At 48.7% G+C, this 14,714-nt stretch overlaps 1 protein-coding gene across 2 annotated transcripts; it reads left to right on the top strand.

Annotated features, from left to right (window-relative positions):
• Positions 1–480: 480 nt before the first annotated feature.
• SRP9 (signal recognition particle 9) lies at positions 481–10,846 on the top strand. 2 transcript variants are annotated; one of them, XM_019421881.2, is made up of 4 exons: positions 481–677; positions 5,680–5,748; positions 9,668–9,820; positions 10,182–10,846. In XM_019421881.2, the coding sequence occupies exons 1-3, from the start codon at positions 606–608 to the stop codon at positions 9,785–9,787; spliced, it is 261 nt and encodes an 86-aa protein (XP_019277426.1). In that variant the 5' UTR covers positions 481–605; the 3' UTR covers positions 9,788–9,820; positions 10,182–10,846. The 2 variants fall into 2 exon arrangements, with proteins under 2 accessions (XP_019277426.1, XP_019277417.1); XM_019421872.2 differs by lacking the exon at positions 10,182–10,846 and having other exon boundaries at positions 9,668–10,124.
• The last annotated feature ends 3,868 nt before the right edge of the window (positions 10,847–14,714 follow it).

The following is a 14,714-nucleotide window of genomic DNA, read 5'->3' as shown; positions in this document are numbered from 1 at the left end:
GCACACTCCCTGCTCCCAGATCTGAAGTGGGCCTGGCTGTCCCAGGCCCCCCCGGACTCCGCTAGAGCGCCGGCGACCCCCAGGCCACCGCGCTTCTTCCGGGGCCCAGCGAGCCTCATAAAGGCCCGTCGCCCAAACTTTTCGGTTGCACTCCTGCGTTTCTGTCTCCTCCTCCCTCGCTAGGCTGCGGGCGCGACAGCCGGACCCGGTGGTCTCCGGGCTCCTGTCTCCTGCGCTTCCCGCCCAGCGGCTCCACCGCGGTAGCGGGACCCTGGGCCTGACCACGCAGTTCCGCTCCTCCAGTCCTGCAGGGGGCGCTGTGGCACGCTGCCACCTGTCTCCCGGCTCTCGACTCCTCCCGGCGAGCTCCCAGAGGCGCAAGCTCGCGGCTCCGCCCCTTCTGGCAGCATCCCTCCTTCCCATTGGGCGAGGGCGGGCCGGGCCGTCCAATGGGACGGGGCGTTGGTGCGAGGAGGCGCCGCCATCTTGGGCCGCTGGGTCTTCGCACCGGTCGCTGGCTGCCCGAGGTGGGTGGAAGGTGGGCTGGGTCGCGCCGCCTGCGGTCGCGGGCCTCGCCTCCTCTCGCGCTCCGCTGCGGCCCCACGATGCCGCAGTACCAGACCTGGGAGGAGTTCAGCCGCGCGGCCGAGAAACTCTATCTCGCCGACCCTATGAAGGTAAGTCGCCGGCGGGGCCGCGGGTCAGGATGTCTTCCCTGCCGCCCGCGCGGCCTCCGGAGCTTCTCCAGCCCCCTGGCCGGTGCTGGTGGTGAGCGGAGACGGACTCTCTCCTCCCCGGGGAGCGGCCGGACGGGGTCCTCGCGCGGCCCTGCGCATGCCCTCCTCTCCCCCAGGCCCTCAACCTCCCCGCCGCCTTCGCTGGGTTTACGTGTCTCTCAGGGCAGGGCTCCTCCCCCTGCAGCCGCGGCCCGGGTGCCCTCTTCCGACCTTCTGCAAATAAAACCGGGACGTTTGTCTGTCCCCGCCGAGACACTTGAAAGAGGCCCCCCAGTTGGGAGGCATCCGCACCCCTTAGAATCGTGGTTCTTAACCTTTCGGAGGTCGGTGCCCTCTTGAGTGAGAGTGCTTGCACCCTTTCCCCAGAACATCAGCGTTTGCAGATGGGTTTAGGGGGTTCGTTCACTACCGCCACAGAAGTCGTAAGTAGATGCCAGAGGTCAGGTCACCGTTAAAGGGCACGGAAGTCCCAGCGGCGGGAAGTTAAGCCTTCGGGTCTTGATTTTTCTTCCGCTGGAGATTTTATTTATTTCGTTGTCATACCCAAAGAGTGTTTAAATAATGGGGCGCCTGGGTGGCTCAGTCGGTTGAGCATCTGACTCTTGATCTCGGCTCAGGTCATGACCTCAGGGTTCGTGAGTTCCAGCCCCGCATCCGGCTCTGTGCTGACAGCTCCGATCCTGGAGCCTGCTTCGGATTCTGTGTCTCCCTCTCTCTCTGCCCCTCCTCTGCTCATGCTCTGTCTCTGTCTCTCTCTCAAATATAAAGTAAGACATAAAAATAATAATAAATAGCTCTTTGCTAATTAAAAAGCTTGCCAGGTTTCTAGACCTAGAAAAGTAGCAAGAAGCTGTAAGACAATAAAAAGTCCACTCTTTACAGTAAAAGGTTGCAATGATAAGAGGTGGTGGAACGGGTTAGATGTTTTGGGGGTTGAGTATGTTGTTTATGACCGGATCCCTGGCTCCTCCATTGGTCGACTTCCCTGTGTGCAGGGACGTTGCTTCTGGAGCTCCAGCTGCAGGGACAGTGCGGCCCAGGACTCGCGCCCAGCAGTACCCACAGCTACCAGAGTGTTTGAAAACAGGGCAAAGAACATACACGTTCCCATCAGGAGCCATCATGTTTCAAGAGCAGGGTCGGGAAAATGAAAATAAAATGGTAGTTACAGAGGATTGCTGTGAACACAGCCAGTCTAGAAGAGGCCAGAAGGGGAACCTTTCAGCTCCTCACCCCATAGAAAATCCCAGTGCCCTGGAAGCCTCTGCCTCCTCATGACAGCCTTCTGCGGGTGTTTGTTGTTTTATAGGGATGAGGGGAGGAGTGCGGAGGGGGAGCTGGACCAAGTTTTCTTGGGCGCCTTCCAGGTGACAGCCATTCAGGTTCTTCTGCGTGTGATTTATGTGAGCGGTTAAGACCCTCCCTGGAGGGAAACGAACAGTCTTTGATACGTTAGCTGGTTTGCCCGGGGTCTAAGAGGTGAAGCCAAAGTTCGAACCCACTTCTCTAAACCCCGAGTCTGAGCTCTTCCTGCCGGTCTGTGAAGACGAAGAGACGTTTTCTCGGGACCCTGGAGCCGGTCGTGCGGAACCCTCTGTCCTCTTCCACCCGTTGAGCCCGTCAGCACACCCGCCACCTTTAACGTCGCTGGAGACGGTGTTCCCGCTGGACCACGTAACAACCTCCTAGTCGGTCCTTCTGTGTCTCCGGTCCCTCCTTCATTCACTCAGGCCACACCGTCTGAGACAAAAACCGACTTCTCTGTTTCCTGCTTAAATGGTGTGTTTACACCGATTGCCGGAGAAAGTCCAGGCTCCCGGTCCACAGTCTGACCCTCTCCAGTCTTTCTGGCTTTTCCTCCACTCTGGTGCCCTGACTTTCCAGAATTGTCTTCGTTCGTGCAGCTGCTTCAGCTTCTCTCCTGCCTTCTTCCCTAGAAGCAGAACGGCATGCATTTCCACAGCTGCCTTCAGGAAGCCTTCTCACCCCTCCCCTTCCCCCAACTTAAATCACTTGTTTTCTCTTCTAGCATTTCCCCCCGAGTATGCCTTCGTGGGATTTGATCCGTGCTGTCCTCTGTCTGGTGTTTTGGTTGAACTCATAAGAAAACAAGAACCTGATGGCTTTTCCTTTCTTTGTGGCGTCTGACCTGGTTGTCTTAGGTGCCCCCTAACTTACAAAATGGACCCTCTTACAGTGGCTCTCATTTCTCCTCATGAAGCCAGCAAGCATTCTTTTAACAGAGAGATGACTTTACATAGTTGTCCTGCTTTGTACGGTGTAAGGTTTCATTGTGTTTCTGGAAAGCTGATTATTTAAAACAGAATTAAATAGCAGAACGGAATTAAATAGCCCAATAAATAGAATCGGGTGTCCAAAGATAATCTAGTTGTAATTTACATAAGTGCTTGGTGAGTTCCCTTTTGCCCTTCACCAAAACAAATCTCATGGTGGCGGCCTTTTTGTCCCCCAATCCTGGGAGAGCAGAGAGCATGATGGGAAAGGCTGTAGGTTACAGCTCTTAATACCCCTTTTTATATTGTTTCCAGAATTGTCTTCAGATTTCAGGTTCTACGTTGTAACCATTTTAAAAACGTTCCTACTGGGGCGCCTGGGTGGCTCAGTTTGTTAAGCGTCTGGCTTCAGCTCAGGTCATGATCTCACGGTTCAGGGGTTCAAGGCCCGAGTCGGGCTCTGCGCTGACAGTGTGGACTCTGCTTGGGATCCTCTCTGCCCCTTCCTCTCTCGTGCGCTCTCCCTCTCTCTCGTTACTCTTAAAAAAGAATAATGTTAGCAAAGTTGTGAACTCTGTCGGGAGATGCTTTCTTTTAGGTGAGTCATTTTCTTGGCTGTCTAACCGTAGCATGCCGAGCAGTGAAAGGAATTGTGTAGCATGGCGCTCAACGTAGGAATTATTTTGGAAAAGTTGAGGATGGAGACTTCTTTCCAAGACAGAGTTCTGCTTTTCTGTCGTAACGCATCGTGTCGTGCCATCATGATAAAGACGTGTTTGTGTCCGAATCCGCCTCCTGAGAGCCTGGAGGAGGGATGGCAGGGACCACCGCGGCGGGGCTTCCTGAGATGGATTTGGACCCGGTCTGCTGTTTTTCCCACTGCTTTTCCCATCATTCCTCTGTGGCAGGGTGGTGGGTATTGCAGGGTAGGGAGAACTTTCTCCTCTAACCCCCTTAGGCTTAGTATTTAAAACTGGGGACCCGCAAATCACCCTGACAAAGGACAGAGTAACAAGAGGAAAAAACCCCGACACGTGTGCACATGAACGTGCACGAGTTCACAAAGCAGTGTGACTGAGGAGACAGAATCGGGGCCTCTAACCTGTCTTACCAAGGTCCTAAAGTGTGGGAAGGAGGGTACCCAAAGGAAAGCGGGTTTGGAACTTCCGGGAAGAAGGGTATGCTGTGGGAATGTGTGGTAAATGAGAGTCGTAAGGTTTGCGATGCCCTCTTTTCCCAGTAAGGAAGAAAGGGACACCTTTACTCTTAGAAATTTATGTCGGGGCGCCTGGGGGGCTCAGTCAGTTAAGCATCCGCCTTTTTATTTCAGCTCAGGTCATGATCTCAACGTTGGTGGGTTTGAGCCCCACGTTGGGCTCCATGCTGACAGCACAGCCTGCTTGGGATTCTCTCTCTCCCTTGCTGTCTCTGGCCCTCCCCCTCGCACGTGCGTGAGCGGCTCTCTCAAAATAAGTGAACAAACTGGAAAAAAAAAAAATTCATGTCACTTTTACAAAGGTTCATTTATGTCCTGCTTGTAGCCAGAAGGGGCAGAGAGAGCTAATTGCTCTGAGCTCGGGTCAGTCCTTATGCCAGAGTGATAGGTTTGAGGTGGCATGGTGGGGTCCCCTTCAGTAAATAGACCGTCCCCAACTTAACGTTGGTTGGACTTTCGGTGCTGCGAAAGCAATATAAGTTCAGTAGAAAGCATGCTACGAATTTGAACTTCGATCTTCACTTGGGCCGGTAATCAGCAGACAACGCTCCCACGAAGCCGGGACCGCCGGTAGCGGGCCATAGCTCTCCATCGGCCACGCCATCAAGAGGATAAACAGCCGGTACGCTCCGAACCCCTCTGTACCCACGCAGGCATCGTTTGCAGTGTGGTGTTCGACAAATTACATAAGACGTTCAGCATTTTGTTATCAAATAGGCTTGGTGTTAGATAATTTGGCCCAACTGGAGGCTAATGTAAGCGTTCGGAACGTCTTTCAGGTCCGCTAGGCTGTGACGTTTGGTAAGTTAGGTATGTGAAATGCATTTTCGACTTAACGATACGTATTTTTTTAAGATTTTATTTTTAAGTAATCTCTACACCCAACGTGGGGCTTGAACTCAACCACCTCAAGATCAAGAGTCTACTGAGCCAGCCAAGCGCCCCCTTTCTTAAAAGTAATTTCTACACCCAGCATGGGGTTCGAATTCACAACCCTGAGATCAAGAGTCGGATGCTCTACCGACTAAGCCAGCCAGGCGCCCATGATATTTTCAGTTTATGATATTTTCATCTGACGGTGGGTTTATTGGGACATGACCCCATCATAAGTCAAGAAAAGTCTGTGTATCCTAAACCGACTGAACCAACCAGGCGCCCTTAAGAAAGGTCTGTGTATTCTTAATGCCAAACCACCTGAAGAGTCTCCTGGACGTTCCCTGCATGTGGGTGTGTTTTGGGAATTTTCAGTACATCTCTTCAAACTGGCTGCAAGTAAAATACCCGGCTTTTAAAAAAGTTTTTGAAAAACGAATTGTAGCGATAGGAATGGACAAAAATACCTTTTCCTACCTCATTTCGATAATAGCAAAGATGCTTCTGGGTATTTTGGCTATTAATTCTAAAAGAGTGCTTTCAGCGTACCTGAAGACTAAGTTAATTTTGAAAAATGTGTTCTGACTTCACTGTTTCTAAATGTGTATTTTTATTTCAGGCACGTGTGGTTCTCAAATATAGGCATTCTGATGGGAGTTTGTGTATTAAAGTAACAGATGATTTAGTTGTAAGTATACATTTTTATTTGTTGCATACTTCCAGATTTGTTGGAATTAATCCTTTTGAAATTACTTATGTAGCATTTATACAGATTGCCTGTTAGGATGCTTACTTTGCATTTTGTTCCAAAGTCAACCTCATTCTAGAAGCTGCCTTTATAGACTTTTGGGGAATAACTTCCTTCATCAATACAGTATGTCAGGTGTAATTTAATTACTTTCAGACTTGAAGCGAGAGGAGTGTGGAGACCCAAAGTGGACGCTCCTTATGAGCGTGTGAGAAGGTGATGGTATTTGGACACAGGTTCTAGGCTTTATAGTCCACCCTCTCTCCTTCCCCGTCTGCTCTGTCTTGTCACTTGCACACATCCCAGTAATCCCTCGGCCCCCTGCCACCTGCTCCCCACCGGCCACTGCTCCCCACCGCCAGTGGCCGTCTGCTGAGCTACTCTCCCCTGAGCTACTCTCGTCTGCTGAGCTACTCTGGGTGAGATCCTGTCAGCAGCCCCTCATTTTCAGACCTCATGTTCTCATCAGCTCGCATGTTACCAGACCTCCCTGCTGCTCTGATACAGGAAACCACTCTCTGGTGGGAATTATTTTGGCATCTGTGGTTCCATTTTATTTTTTTTCTCTCTTCTCTGTTTCATTCCTCTTTGCTAATAAATATTGGTTTCTCCAGGATTCTGTCCTTGGCCATCTTTCCATACTGCTTCTGGAGCGGTCCGTTCAGCCACGGAGCCCAGGACTGCCTGGGTCTAGGCCTGTCTCCAGATTTGTACATTTAGCTCATGCTTTTCTCCTGACTTGCCGCCCAGCTCTCTGTTGAGCATCCTCGCGTCGGTGCTTCTCGGAATTAGCCCGTCTAGAGTGGAACCAGACTGCCACCTCCCGTTTCCTGGCCTTGGTTGGTTACACTCTCACCCACCTGCTCGGAAACCCTGGGATAATGTCAGGCTCCCTCCTTTCCCGTCCTCACCTGCACTGTTCTGCACTCGAAGAGCGTGTATTTTGATCCTCTCACGTGCCCACGTGCTCGCCCGGGCCTTCGGGAATGACCGGCCCGAGCGCCCTCGTCTCATGTCCTGCCACGAGGGCCCCGTCTTTGCTCTTCTCCCCTCAGTTCAGGGCATCATCCTCACCTGGCGAGCCTGCCAGACTGGTCTCCTGACTGTGTGCCTGCCGCCAGTTCATCTTCAGTGGTCCCGAGGGACTTCCACAAACACACATTTGCTCATTAGGACCCTGCCGAGAAACCTTAGTGCCTTCCCCATCGCTGCTCGCGTGGCCGCAGCCTCGTGTCCCCTCCACCCTTCGCCTTTTCTGTTACCTGGGGGCTCCTGGGACCTGTGGGCTGTCGTGAGCTTTCCCACTTCTCCGTGCTTCGGAGGGATCTGTGTCCGTGTCTGCAGCTCTGAATCCCACCCCCGCCCCAGTGTGGCAAGACTGATGCTTCTCTTCCCAGACCCGGCTCAGAGGGTTGCTTCCCTCCAGCTTTTCTTTTTCACTCTCTTTGTCCTGTATCGTCATTGTTTCATCATATTTGTCTTTGTAGTAGATTGTGGGCTTCTGAGAGAACAGGGAGCAGAGAATTCTTACCTGTGTTGCTAGTGGTTAGCGTGATGTCTTGACCCGGAGGGTACTTAGCGAGCAGGCGTTTATTTTCCATTACTGTTTTCGTAAGGTTTAGTTTTTTAAGTTCTCTCTATGCCCAACGTGGGGCTCGAATTCACAACGCCAAGATCAAGAGTCACTCGCTCCATTGACTGAGCCAGCCGGGCGCCCCGGTAAACATGTTTTTCGTAGGTTAGTTCTTTTAAACATCTTATAGTGACTGGAGATCACTTTTTGTCTCCGGTTACGTATTATACTTTTGCATCCTGTATTTGTGTTGAAGGTCCCATTGTCAGGTTGCACAAATTCAGACTTTGCGTGACCACCACGTGTTCCGGGAACCACTGAAGTTGGGTGAGGTCACTGGAAACGTGAGACAGGACAAGTAAGCGGAGGTGCAGTCGGTCAGACCTGGAATCAAGGCGTTCGAATCCTAGCTCGGCCCTTTCCCGGCCCTTCAGCCTTGGAGAGGTTTGGGCCAAAAGTTTGGCTTCCCGGGCCTCAGTTTCCTGACCTGGAAGCGCCCCGGCGGCGGTCACTTACCCGACGTCGTGGCCGTAAACCACCTGTGGGGAAGGACACGGCTCTGTCCCGCCTCTTCTCGGTCCGCACGCATGTCCCTGAGCCTCGAGCGTTCACGCTGAGGATCGTTTCCCTGTGACGGGCACAGAGTGGAAACTGCCGCGTTCTGTGTTTAAAACAGCAAACAACACAGAACCGATGTTCACACAAATTGAGGACCTTCCGCCTCTGGTCGTGATTCTGCCTGGTTCAGGACTCCCGGGTGGCAGTCTTGGGGAGGACTTGATGCATCACTCCTGTGATTCCTGTGACCAGATCGAAATACGATCTTTTGTTTCTTTGTTAAAACTGCTGAGAGTTAGTCCGTGTTTGGAAGGAAGCAGACACAGTTGAACCCATTCTCCTGAACAGTAGATCTGGGAATCCGCTCCAGCGGTAAAAATCTGGTCTCTACTAACCCTTGAAACAAGTTTGCGCACCTCCCTTGCTAATGCGATTTAATAGTTAACGGTCCCTTCGCAAACTCAGCCTTGGGCTACATTTATTGTTGTCACCATGAGGCTTTGACTTTTCTATAATCCCATTTGTGCATCGGTTTTTCCTCCTCCCATGACTGATTTAAACATTTTCTATGAATCTGAAATCTCTTTTGTGAGACCGGAGTGACAAGGCAGATCCATTCGCCCTCACGGCCTCATCACGAGATTGTCACACCTCCCACGATGTGTGGGCAGACATTTTCAGTAAGTGATTTTGGAGGGCAGAGTGGATTCAGACCATTTGGGGATGATAAGATCGAACTGTAGATTACTTAAGTTGATGAACATTATTGCAGGATCGTCCATTCCCTTTGTTTAAGGCTCACGTGAACCCTTAAGATGGGCCGGAGAAAAATGGACCTATTATTACAAAATGAGGGAAAGAGCTGCCAGCTGAAATTTGATATTTTTGAAGACTGTAGAAAAATGGTATCTGAGAGACCTCCAGCAGGTCTTAAGTACCTGCCTAGTGAACAGTGTAACTTACAGCAAAGAAGAATTTGATTAAAGAATTGGATTAAACATCGTACATCCCTTCAGCATATCAGGTTGGACAGATTTATGCGGTTTAGTTGAGGCAGTGACCAGCTGTGAGCAAGTGATGCTGGATTTTCTCTTAAATTCTCATTACTGCCTCCTCCCCATCTCCCATTTGCGGTAGGAAAAGGGATCCTGATCCTGCTGTGCTTTCCCCAGTATAACTCCATTATTTATGACCAGATCCCAGGGGAAAATAAGTTGATTCCAATCCTTGAGTCCTCATCAGACCCCACAGCAGGATTTAGCTTATTACTTAATCGGTCATTTTTGAGACACCTCTGATAGAGTTCATTTCATTTTTTTAATTTACAGCAGTGGAGTTGGGAATACTGTAAGATACTAAAGGAATGTAATTGCTGGGGTCTTAAAAACCTGAGCGTATTGGGGCACCTGGGTGGCTCAGTCCGTTAAAGCTTCCGACTTGGGTTCAGGTCATGATCTGGTCTGTGAGTTCGAGCCCCGCGGTCGGCTCTGTGCTGACGGCTCAGAGCCTGGAGCCTGCTTCAGATTCTGTCTGTCTGTCTGTCTGTCTCTCTCAAAAATAAATAAACATTAGAAAAAGAAAGAAATGATTGTATTTGCCTTAGTATGACCTCTGGAGGGAATGGGATAAAATGTGGTAGGAAAGACTCAGGTTTGTACCCAATGCTACATTTGCTACATTGTTAATCTAGTTTTATGAGTTAATGTGCGCTTTTGAAATTTCTGACAGTGTTTGGTGTATAGAACAGACCAAGCCCAAGATGTCAAGAAGATTGAGAAATTCCACAGTCAACTAATGCGACTCATGGTAGCCAAGGAATCCCGCAGCGTTGCCATGGAAACGGACTGAATGGTTTGGAAGGAAGATGACCCTTCTTTGGAAGTAAATATCTTTTGAATTTGAAAACAGCGTCGGGAGAGAAAATACCTTATGTAACTAAGTGGGCTCTTCAGAAGCGGGAGATCGTTTTTTGTACTTTTTTTGTAATGTTTGCGTTAGAGAGCTAGGACTGTAAATGCTTTCAGGTAGAAAGCCTTTATTTATTTTTGGAAACTGAACAAGAAATGCATCTAGGTTGGAAACTTTTTGCAGATCGATGTTGGGCGAAATACATAATTATTCCATGGTTAAGTTTGTATCCGTGATTTGAAAATGAGCTGTCAATAAAAGCCCATTCTTCCTTAAATTTAGTGAATCTGTCTTTAAAAGAAAATGAACCGTACACATTTTGCTGCATTGATAGGTTTCTTTTGGAGCATAACAATTGTGTCGTTGAGGACCCACCACCGTCGGGTACGGTGAGTGGAATTCTGTGCACAGCAGCACACCGGTCTGTCTGTGGGCGAGGCGTCTCAGCTGTGTCTCCAAGTGATCATGGAACCAAGTGTGCTTGACCTGAAACGTTGCGGCTTTAGCCTGCATTTTTTACCATAAGGGATTTGTAGTATCATTCACTTGTTGAGCAGGTATTTGCTTTGAATCCAGCTTTCAGTGCCCGAGAACAACCGCAGTTACTTCAAGCGCATGGTCACCGCTGCACTGAGACCACCGTATTCCAGAAGGCCTTGCCACGCGTTTCCCGTCTGTGTTTTCTCACAAGGGCTAACGATGTGACCCGTGAAGTCTGCGGGTGTCTGCGCCACCGCTGCCCGTCTCTCCCTTCACCAGGATGTTGTGTGACTGTCACGATGTTATGTTGTCCGCTGAACCAGAAGTATGATGTTATTTGATACTCATCGTATAATTGTAACCTGAGTTTCACCACCTAAATGTTCGCGTGTTGCTTCCTATGTTAAAATATTTTTTGTTAGGAATTTGTCGTGTTGAACAACATTTTAACCTGGGAAATTCCGTCAGCCATATGACTTTTTTCATGTTTCCGAGAAGTCTATAAAATATTATATGGATGTATGTTGTCTCCTGAAGTTTTTAACTTCTCAAGAATTTATTGATTTCTTGACTGGCATATACTATATTCATTTAGTCTAAAATAAGCCTAGTGATACTGTAAGTAATTTTTTTTTTGTCTGTCAGTGCCTTTTATTACATGACTTTCTGTGAAGATCTATGTTGATGGCAAGGTGGTTTTCTTGGTTAAGAAAAGTAACATCAAATAATAAAGGGTATTTTGGGTTTGTGGTCCCCCCCGCCGCCTAGAATGAATGGGGTCACTGGAGGATTTTTTGGATCTTTTTTCTCTCATTTACACCTTCCACTTCTTAACGGTACTTCGTAAAAATAACCTGGAAGGGACAGACTGGGATTCGGGGTCCTGGGGTCCTCGTAGCTCAGAGCAGAGGGCACACGCACGCAGACTCCCCGGCCTCCAGTCTTGGCCCCACTGCTCGCCGACCCTGGTCTCAGGATGCTTCGGACACCGGGCTCGCAGGTGCTCCTGGGACTTGACGAGGGCTGAATGGCGTCACCTCTTTCAAGCCCTCAGCGCAGTCCCCGCAGCGGAAAGCTCCATCACAAGAGCTGTCGGCAGGAGGACAGTTCTCAGGGAAAGGGTATGGCCAGCCTTTAGTTTTATTTCATAATTTTAATTGAAGGATTATTTAGAGACAGCATCTGCCTTTTCTGCCGAGAGCTGTGTCTATTATTAAACGCTGCTTCTGGCAGTTGGGAAGTGAGACGAGACTGCCCGCAACAGAGCGTGTTCTGTGGGGAGAAGCCGAAATCCTCGAACCTAAAACTTGTGTTTATTTGTCCCTACACAAAATAAAGTTATTAGGAGAATCGGTAAACGTTTTGCATTTCTTAAACACCACATAAACAACAAAACAGCAAACATCGTACGTTCTGAAAACTGCAGTGCTGTATCCTTTGTTGTTTGTTTTTTGTTGTTTTTTTAATCATGAAGTGTTTCTAGACGCTGTAATCAGGCTTCCGGGGACGAATTTTCAGCACCTTGTCGGTGGCGTGTTTGATCCAACACTGCTGACGCTAAGACAAGCCAGGAGAAGTCACCGTGGTGATTGAGATGCCAGATGTAGTTAGCAGGTCAGATCGTCGCGTTTCGTGTTTCTCTGACAAAGGCCCACTCTCTGCACCTTGTGAAGTGTTGCTGGTCGGCCACACGTGTTCTCTGCCGTCAAGGGTTGGCTTCTCCCCCTTGGGCCTCCTGGCCGGCCAACCTTTTGTCTTAAAAATAATCTTTCTCAGCCACAGCTTTTAAGTCACCGATGAGACGCGGGATTGGCAGAATTTTACAGTCGATACCGCCCGCTGCCCTTAGAAATACCTAACGTTAACAACCGCCTGGTGGGCATGGCCTTCACAGTATTCTAAAACCAGTTCAAAATGAGACATGTGAGATTAGTTGCCCAGGAGCAGGAAGAGGTCCCGTCCTTCCCGCGTACTGAAAATGAACCTAAAAACCAGATCCCTGTATTTACTGCGCCCCTACCGTGCAACCTAGTAAAACCCGCCTTGTGGTAATGGCAGTATCGTAGTAGTTCGTAGTATTTCTCTTCGAGACGCACGGAAAATGTTCCCCTAGTACTGCGGTTAAAATTTAGGAGAGCGGAAGAAAGTCCCAAGCATGGCATCCCTCTTGTGCCAGTTGGGGGGCGCCTGGCTGGCAGAGGAGAGTGCAGATCTTGCTCTCGGGGCCGTGAGTTTGAGCCCCGCGTTGGGGGTAGAGGTTACTAAAAAACAAAGTAACAGCGCTGGTTGGGCTGGTTCCCGATGAGGCGGAGCTGAGTGCGTGGAACAGCTGTTTGAGGACCGTGAAAGGAAACCGTTGGATTAGGGGAGATGAGAGTTGGAAGTACCACTGAGCCAGCGGTGAGTCCTTTCTCCCCTTCTGGTATCCCCCCGCCTGAACTCGGCGCACTGAGAACCTAGAAGTGAGTCCCGGGGCGCAGACAGGGGACCTCAAGCCCTCTGGGTCTGGCTCAAGGAGTAGAAGGGTAACTCCTACTACGCCCAAGAGAGTGTAGAAATCCTTTGTTTTGGTTTTTTCCCTTGTTTTGTGTTCCCTTACAACCCTCCCCCAGGCAATCCCAGGATGGTCAGGGCATCAACTATAGCTGTATTTCCAAGAGGGTAAGAGCCAGTCTCCACTGCATTTTTCTCCGCCCTCCATCTACTTGGCCTGGGTGTAAACACCGTGGCAAAAGAAGTCTAGTGGCCGGAGAACGAGAGATAGAAGGAACCAGAAAGCACCAGAAGTCACAGAGAGGAAGAATTCAGAAAGTGACCTGGTAAATTGTGAACTCCTGGGTCCATTGCCAGCCTGCACATATGTATGATCTGATCCTTTTCAGCAGACCAGAGACTCCGCCTGAACTAATAAAGAGCCCACCACCCAAATCCCAGACGGGCCACTGGGAGGCATTCACATGCAGTAGGTCCAAAAAGCACTGCAAAGATTTTGAAAGTTGAACTGATATTCCCAACTGCCTTCTGAAGGCTAGGATTCCAGTGTCCGATCAGCTGTCAAAACATTTGCCTGATGTTATACACATGAAACTAACGTTTTATGTCAGTTACGCCGGAATTAAACAAATAAATAAACCTTTGCCTGCAACCTAACCAGGTTGACTGCCTGCTGAAAGAAAAACCTGGTATTTGCCGTAGGATTTAAATAAGACCCAGTTTGATGATGTTCGGAATATCAAGGAAACCATCCAGAATTACCTGGCATACCAGGAAATGGGGAGAAATCTCAACTCTCAGAAAAAGACCATCCGGAGATGCTAGCACTGAGATATCACAGATGTTGGGATTATTTGACAAAGACATTAAAGCAACTATTACAAAAGTGTTCCAGCAAGTAATCAGGAATAGTCTTGTAGGCAATGAAAAAACCCAAATCACAGCAAAGAAATAGAAGATATGTGTGTGTGTGTGTGTGTGTGTGTGTGTGTGTGTGTGTGTGTGTATGTATGTATTGTATATATATGTATATATATGTATGTATGTATGGAAGAACGAAGTGGAAATTTCAGAACTGAAACAGTAACCAAAATTAACTCCCAGAATGGTCTTTAGTGTAATGGAGGAAAGAACAAACTTGGAGATAAACCAAGAGAATTTAATCTGAAGAACAGAAAAAGATTGGGAGACAGCAAAGACACGAGCAGAGCTTCAGAGATCTGCAGGACGATAATACAGGGTCTGACATTTGTGCCTTCAGAATCCCAGGAAGAGAGAAGAAAGCATGAAATATTTGAAGAACTACTGGCTAGAAACTACTCAAATTTGGTGAAAAACTTAAGCCTATAGATTCAGGAAACTCAGAGACCCATGCCCCAACAAGTACATTTTTAATATCAAAAGATAGGTCCTAAGAGCTTTAAAACATTGCCAAGAGAAATTAAGATTTAAATGAGTGAGCTATTGCATTCACGTGTCAGAGGAATCCGTATTATCAAAGTGTCATTTTTCCCTAAATTGATCTATACCTCCATTGTATCTCTAGTTAAAATCCCAGTAGGTTTTTTTGTAGAGATTGATACTCTTATCTGAAATCCACATGGAAAAGCAGAGGACCTGGTCGAGAATAGGGAACAGACCCACACACACGTGGATAACTGATATGTTATAGAAATGCAGAAACGAGTCATGGAGAAAGGACAGTCTGTTCAACAAATGGTGCTGAGATTATTAGATATTTGTTTTGGATTTTATTATGTAATCCACACCCAACATGGGGCTCAAACTCAACAACCCCAACTCAAGAATTGCACGTTCCACCAACTGAGCCAGCCAAGTGCCCTGCAAATAATGTAAACTTTGGCCTCTGCCTTGTACCATATACAAATATTAA

Source organism: Panthera pardus, unplaced genomic scaffold (genome assembly GCF_024362965.1).
Source record: "Panthera pardus isolate Hobbes unplaced genomic scaffold, ASM2436296v1 HiC_scaffold_21, whole genome shotgun sequence".
Taxonomy (NCBI): domain Eukaryota; kingdom Metazoa; phylum Chordata; class Mammalia; order Carnivora; family Felidae; genus Panthera; species Panthera pardus.
The sequence above is the reverse complement of the archived record's forward strand: the minus strand, read 5'-3'. Positions and strand labels throughout refer to the sequence as shown.

Excerpts from the sequence above, each read along its gene's own strand:
- SRP9 (XM_019421881.2), top strand. The coding sequence starts at position 606 with ATGCCGCAGTACCAGACCTGGGAGGAGTTCAGCCGCGCGGCCGAGAAA. Across the intron at positions 678-5,679 it reads ATCTCGCCGACCCTATGAAG|GCACGTGTGGTTCTCAAATA; the intron begins GTAAGTCGCCGG and ends TTTTTATTTCAG. Across the intron at positions 5,749-9,667 it reads AAGTAACAGATGATTTAGTT|TGTTTGGTGTATAGAACAGA; the intron begins GTAAGTATACAT and ends AATTTCTGACAG.